The 6,000-nt window shown below is 41.2% G+C and overlaps 1 protein-coding gene across 1 annotated transcript in view; it reads right to left on the bottom strand.

The window, feature by feature from the left end:
• Positions 1-4,821: 4,821 nt before the first annotated feature.
• Positions 4,822-6,000, bottom strand: part of bicd1a (bicaudal D homolog 1a) — a 43,982-nt gene continuing 42,803 nt past the window's right edge. The window contains exon 10 of the mRNA XM_071896842.2: positions 4,822-4,942. Coding sequence (XP_071752943.2) covers positions 4,822-4,942 — 121 coding nt within the window. The remainder of the gene's footprint in view (positions 4,943-6,000) is intronic.

Here is a 6,000-nt window from a genome sequence, read left to right as displayed (position 1 = left end):
GCCCTGAAGTATGTAGTTGGTTACACAACAGGCCGGGGCTTGCCCTAGCAACCTTCATACCTGCTGAAGCAGCCAGTAAGTCAGTGGTGTGTAAACAAGGACTATAGGACTATAGGTGTGTTAGTCTGGTCATTCCATGCTTTCTCAACTCAGGTATGACAAAAACACATGGTCACAGCATGACTAATAGAAGAGTTACAATAAAGAGACAACTGATAACATTGAGTCTCCAGACAGGCAGGTATAATAATCATTTACATGGAGTGTTTTCAGATACAATTCCAAATGAGGACACTATTTGAAGGCACATGAGAAAAATTACACTGAGTTTCCATAAAATCTATAGTATCCAGAACAAGTGGAGAGTAGCCGTCCAGGTAAAACCCACGAAATAAAATAATAGGAATTAAGAAATGATATTCTATAGGCATGTAATAGGAACATTAGTGATGTTATAGATCTAAAAGACCCTAAAGTACAATAAGGTCAATTTAAATCCCTATAGAAATATTATTGGAATATTATAGTAAGGAAAACAGCCACCCTACATTACATTCCTCAAACTCACCTGCGGATTCTTCTTGCTCCATGTCCGACTTTTCCAAAGTGAGCTGTTTCCTTCGAAAGGCGACTCTTCTGAAGTCGTCCATTCCTCTATGCGGCGCCGATCGCTCCAACATTGAAATACTTATGTGAAACAAACTGAAAGTAACCGAGGATAACTAAAAACAACTCTCAAAAACGCGCTCTCCCCCTTGCAGCGGACTCCATACGACGCGCAACTCAGCAGCGCATCCAACAGCAGCGGACTGGCAGCTCACACGCGCCTCTGGAAATTTGAATATCCAGGTCAATAAGTAACATCAGAGTGCTGAAGAGGCACCGCTGTCAGGTAAACTACTGTATGCATATGATTACTGGGTTGTGATCATCCGCTTATCTCCCTATACAGCCACCTTGATGTGAGAGCTTCCCAACCCCGCCCTTCTCTCTGCCTATAGCGCGTAGTTGCAGTGGTGCAGACTGGGAAGGCGGTGCTCCCTGTCATTACCCATTACCATACAAATGCCATTATCTTTTTTGCTATAATTATCTATGGGAAATACTGTGCGGAAATCATCTTCTTCTGGAAAGTGTTTAAACAATAAGAGAAAATACAAGCAAAGAGAACAATAGCAATCCTATAACGGGTGTTAGAATCACAGCACAATCACTACTTAGGAATATTACAGTGATACATTTAAGTACAGTTAAGTACAATAAGGTAACTATAAATTCACCATTGAGTACCACAGACACACTGTTAGTCTCTATAGGAATATTCTATTACAATGATTTTTTGTTAGAGTGTTAGAATGAGTGGAGGATGTTTTCTGGTGTTTTATAGTCAGTTATCCATTTGGGTAAACTGCTGAAGAGGAAGTGTGACCTCATCATGGTAATTTAGCTGATAGATGAGAATAAACTAATAAAGCTATTTGTATGGCCGCACATACCTTTGACTACACTACTGTAGTTATTTGAGCTTGAAGGTTTAGTGGTTCTGACTACATGATTCAGATTATCCCCACCTACATTCAAATGTTCACCAGTTCAAATATGGACCCAGGGGACAGTGGTGGAGCTACAGGCCTAGCTCAGCTCAACCAACTGGACTAATTTTGGATATTTTAATGACCTACACCAACCCATGTGCACTTTTACATTTATTTTTATGAAGAGGTCTATATGCCAACAAAACCACTGTGAGATACAACAACATCAAGTCATGGAGTACCAAAGAGTTCAGGCAACCAAGACGCATCAAGGACAAACTGGACAGGGACAGAAAGAAAGTGAAACCCCCAGGTCCAACCAGCCCCCTCACTACCAGATGAGCTCAGCAAATGCATCGTCGCCCAGCCAACCAATCAGCTAGCCCCAGAATTCACAAAAGACTTTGACCACTCCCTGTCCACAGGAGCAATTTCCATCTGTTTGACTGATGACTTCAGTAATAATGAAGTGCCTTGAGTGGCTGGTCCTGTCTTCATCTGTCACTGAACCACTCTGTGGATGATGCGGTCAACACGAGCCTCCATAAGCTACTGTATTCAATCTATCTATCAACTGAGTTGTAATTTGATCATCTGTCATTTACTCATCTTTTGCTATTCATCAGCTGTTACAGACTCTGCCAATGCTGCAGCACTGGAACAATTCCTCATGTGTAAATGTATACTTATAAATGTGTACTCTACAAGTACTCTGTTTTCAATGTGACACTGAGAAACGTCCAAACATGTGAAGATCAATTGTCTCCTTTCATTAGTGCTGTGTGTGCTGTCTGCTACATAGAAAAATGCATCAACTCCAGAGACAGGAAATTCATTCGTTCCTTAAAGTTAATTTATTCATTTGTTGAAAATATGATTGGAAAGAGACACAGACACAAACAAAGTCCCATACAAATCCAAGGACAGATCTTTTATTTACTAGTGAAACAACTTGAACACTGTTTTCAATGGAACAGAAACTGTAAAACCCAATGTAGTATATTGCTGCCTTTCTTTTTAGACCATGTTCGTTCGTTTAATTTGATTAGTCTCTCTCTGCTGACTATCTTCCGCGGTTATATTGTGCAAACAAACCAAGAGAGTTAGGGAAAATTGTCACTAATGAGCCTGGGTTCAGAAGCTACTTTTGGACTCCAAATATTTTAATGACTCTGTAGTTGCAAAAGCAACAATCTACACTGTTAACATAGACAGAGAGACAAAATCCAACAAATGTGTACACATACAGAACAGAAATTTCCCACTCATTCCCCATTGTTGTAACAAACATGCTTTCATCTGCCATTACAACGCTATACTGTCTGTGTAGATCTTAGTTGGTGATTGTCCTCTATGGCTACTGTATATCTCACAAGAAAACACCCCAGACAGTAAATATATCCACCCACACTGGTGAATGAATGTACAATGGTTTAATTCAAAGGAGACAATCTCAATGCATCTGCCTCATATCCATCTGGGAAAAGTATGTTTTTTCAGTGCAGTGAAGAGAACAGACATCATCATTAAAAACAGTATTAGGGTATAAAGACAGAGAGATGGGACTCAGGCAAATCGATTATGCAGCTCAAACATCCCAGACTAGATCACACTCAGTCAGACTTTGTCCCATTCCTCTCTGATCAATACCATGTGTCAAAAAGAAACATTATTGACATAATTGACAGGAGTGCTGTAACTACGTCCCCGATAAATTCCTTTCTTTTCATTAAAATCGTATTTTCTGAGAAGGATGTTGGGGGACGGTCCCTGGTCTCTACCTTTCTCATCAGTCTGCTGGTAACAGAAATAGTGGAAAGATCGGGTAAATCTTACCCAGATCACTCTACGACCAGTGCTATTGCTTTAATGCATAGTGCATAATTGTGCTTGTACTTTATACTGTTTGGAAGAAGAAGCATGTGGAGAAAGCTAGATAGGGAGATGTTAGAATGACGCTTGGGGTAATGCAGCTGAACGATTTCAATTCGATGCAAATTTCAATTCACTTTCATTCATTTTTCGGGGGGGTCTGACAAATACAGTGAAAAGACTCCTAGAGAGGACAAGAGAACACCTTGTGGTTAGAATACGTTGTCCTTATTATGGTGATAATAACTCAAGAAGAGACGCACCTTCGCGGAATCCTCTCCTCGTAACTAATGCTAGAAGGAAGGAGGTCAGTTCACTCCATGGTCAAGTAAACCTGTGCAATTCAAAAGGCCACACCCAGGCCAACAGCCCTAGTCCTCATGTCAAACCCTCAGCCTCTCACCTATCCCAGTCTCCGAAGAGATCTGAGCTACATGACAAACAGAACCACCTCACCAGAAACCGCAGTAAAAACAAACAAAAAAATGGAGGTATAAAATATAGTCTTTATGCACATGTCTTGCCAAAAAAAGGTTTGTATAAAAAAACACAAGCATCCCAAATAAGAATAGTGACGTTAGAAAGGTAGTTGAAATCAACCCATCACCACCACAAGAAACATGATTTCCTCGTAATGTAATTTTTTTTTACTTTCATTAGTCTATTTGCAATGTCAAACTCGATATACTATAACACCACCATGTAAAAATGGGACATATTTTTGATTATGTTGACAAAATCTAACATTTTAAATGCTGTGTTGTATGATATGATGTTTAGTGTGTTAGGCAAGTTTTAAACCTTTTCACTTCACCAGAGAGAACTTTTGCTGATAGGAAATTATGCTGTTGCTGCACTGTTTTTTTTTTCCTTTGTTGAAGAGTATAGAATTGGCCATGTAGTGAATGTGCCAAGTCAGCCGTCGTTATCGAAGTCTACACCACAGCAGTAAAACATGTCGTGAATTCCATCTCAAAGAATGACCAACAAACAGTCAAATGATATCACAGAAAAAACATTCCAGTAATAAATATCTCATAAACATATCACAAATCAATATGTAAATAAATAACCAATCAAGTAAATAGATAATAAATAAATACCAATATAGATAAGGGACAACATTCCCGTGATTTGCACCGCAGTTCAGTCCTCCTCCATTCTCTGTTTCATGTCGCTGGGCAGGATATGATGTCAGTCCGGCCCGACCGGAGAGGAAGAGAGCCGCCTTGCTCCTTGCTCTGCGACCCTGGTAACCAGGAGGGAGGGAGGCCTTAGTGTTTTTGGGGGGTCACAGAGACCAGTAGGCACCAGGGTGGATTACTAGGTTGAGGGGGAGTTAAACTGAGGGAACCCCCACACAAAGTGTCTCCTGTACCAGACCCACGGGAGGGCCTGGGCCGGAGCAGCAAGGTTAGGTGCCGGGGGGTTGGGGCTGCTGGGCCAGGCAGTTACGAGGGTCGCAGGGGGAGAGAAGGCTACTGCTGCTGGAGAGGACTGCTCGGTGTTCCCGGAGGCCGGCCGCAATGTTAGGACTGGAAGGGTGAAGGGAGACAGGGAGAAAAGGAATAAGTAAGAGTGTGACAGTGAGAGACGGGCAATCCAAGGGCTGCAGTAATATACAACTGAGCTGTACCCGTCTGGAAGAATAACGTTACACCAAGTCAACAAACGAAAATGGAACATGTGACGAGGGTAAATAGACTGCTTTCCTCACAACACCACAGAGACAAGGGCTGCTGATACTGCAGGAGAACAACACTGGAACCAAGCTTGTAGGACAACACTGAACCAAACATGGCCTCAGATCTGTCAGCAGCAGGCATTAGTAAGCCTGAAGGAGGACTTGTAGTGGGGGGGGTTGTGGTTGAGAGTTGTACTGATATAATATTTCTGTGTAGAAAATTAACAGAGATGGTGGATGGTAACAAAAATATATTTAACTGACTCACTTTGACTCAACCATTACATACCACATGTCAGTGATTGCATGCAGCGCTTAAGCTGGTGAGGGAGGAAGCTAAAGTGCAAATCCAAAGTTGAGCTTGGATAGCTTTGAAACTAAAGTTCTACTGAGTTTGATATGATGTTTAGATACGTGCTTGTGTTTCCTAGTACAAAAAGCAGAGTTGAGATTAATTATATAAACGGTTAAAAAGGCCATGCAAACCTGTACATGCAGAGTGAAAAGGAAAAAAAAAATCCTTCACTCCCTCCCACTGATGGGAAGTGGTTTTTGACAGCCGTAATGTGTGTACAGTTAGTCAGTCAGTGTGAAAAGAAACCCGTCAACTTGTTGCTGAGTGTGAACCCTAACAGTATGGACGACCATTTAACTCAAATGGTTGCGATACTATGAAAAGATGTATAAAATTGTATGTGTATACTGAATAGGAGGTGATTGGCTGCATCTGGGTTCATGTGGTACAGTACATATTGCAGGGACCTGGGTAGGCCTAATGAGTTAGAGATGAACTAGATAGATAGATAGATGATAGATAGATAGATAGATAGATAGATAGATAGATAGATAGATAGATAGATCGACAGGTATGGATGCCAGTGAGCCTACTAGCAGGTTCTATAGCTTGTT

Source organism: Centroberyx gerrardi, chromosome 4 (assembly GCF_048128805.1).
Source record: "Centroberyx gerrardi isolate f3 chromosome 4, fCenGer3.hap1.cur.20231027, whole genome shotgun sequence".
NCBI lineage: Eukaryota > Metazoa > Chordata > Actinopteri > Beryciformes > Berycidae > Centroberyx > Centroberyx gerrardi.
Note: the sequence above shows the minus strand (reverse complement) of the source record. Positions and strands in the feature narration are given on the sequence as shown.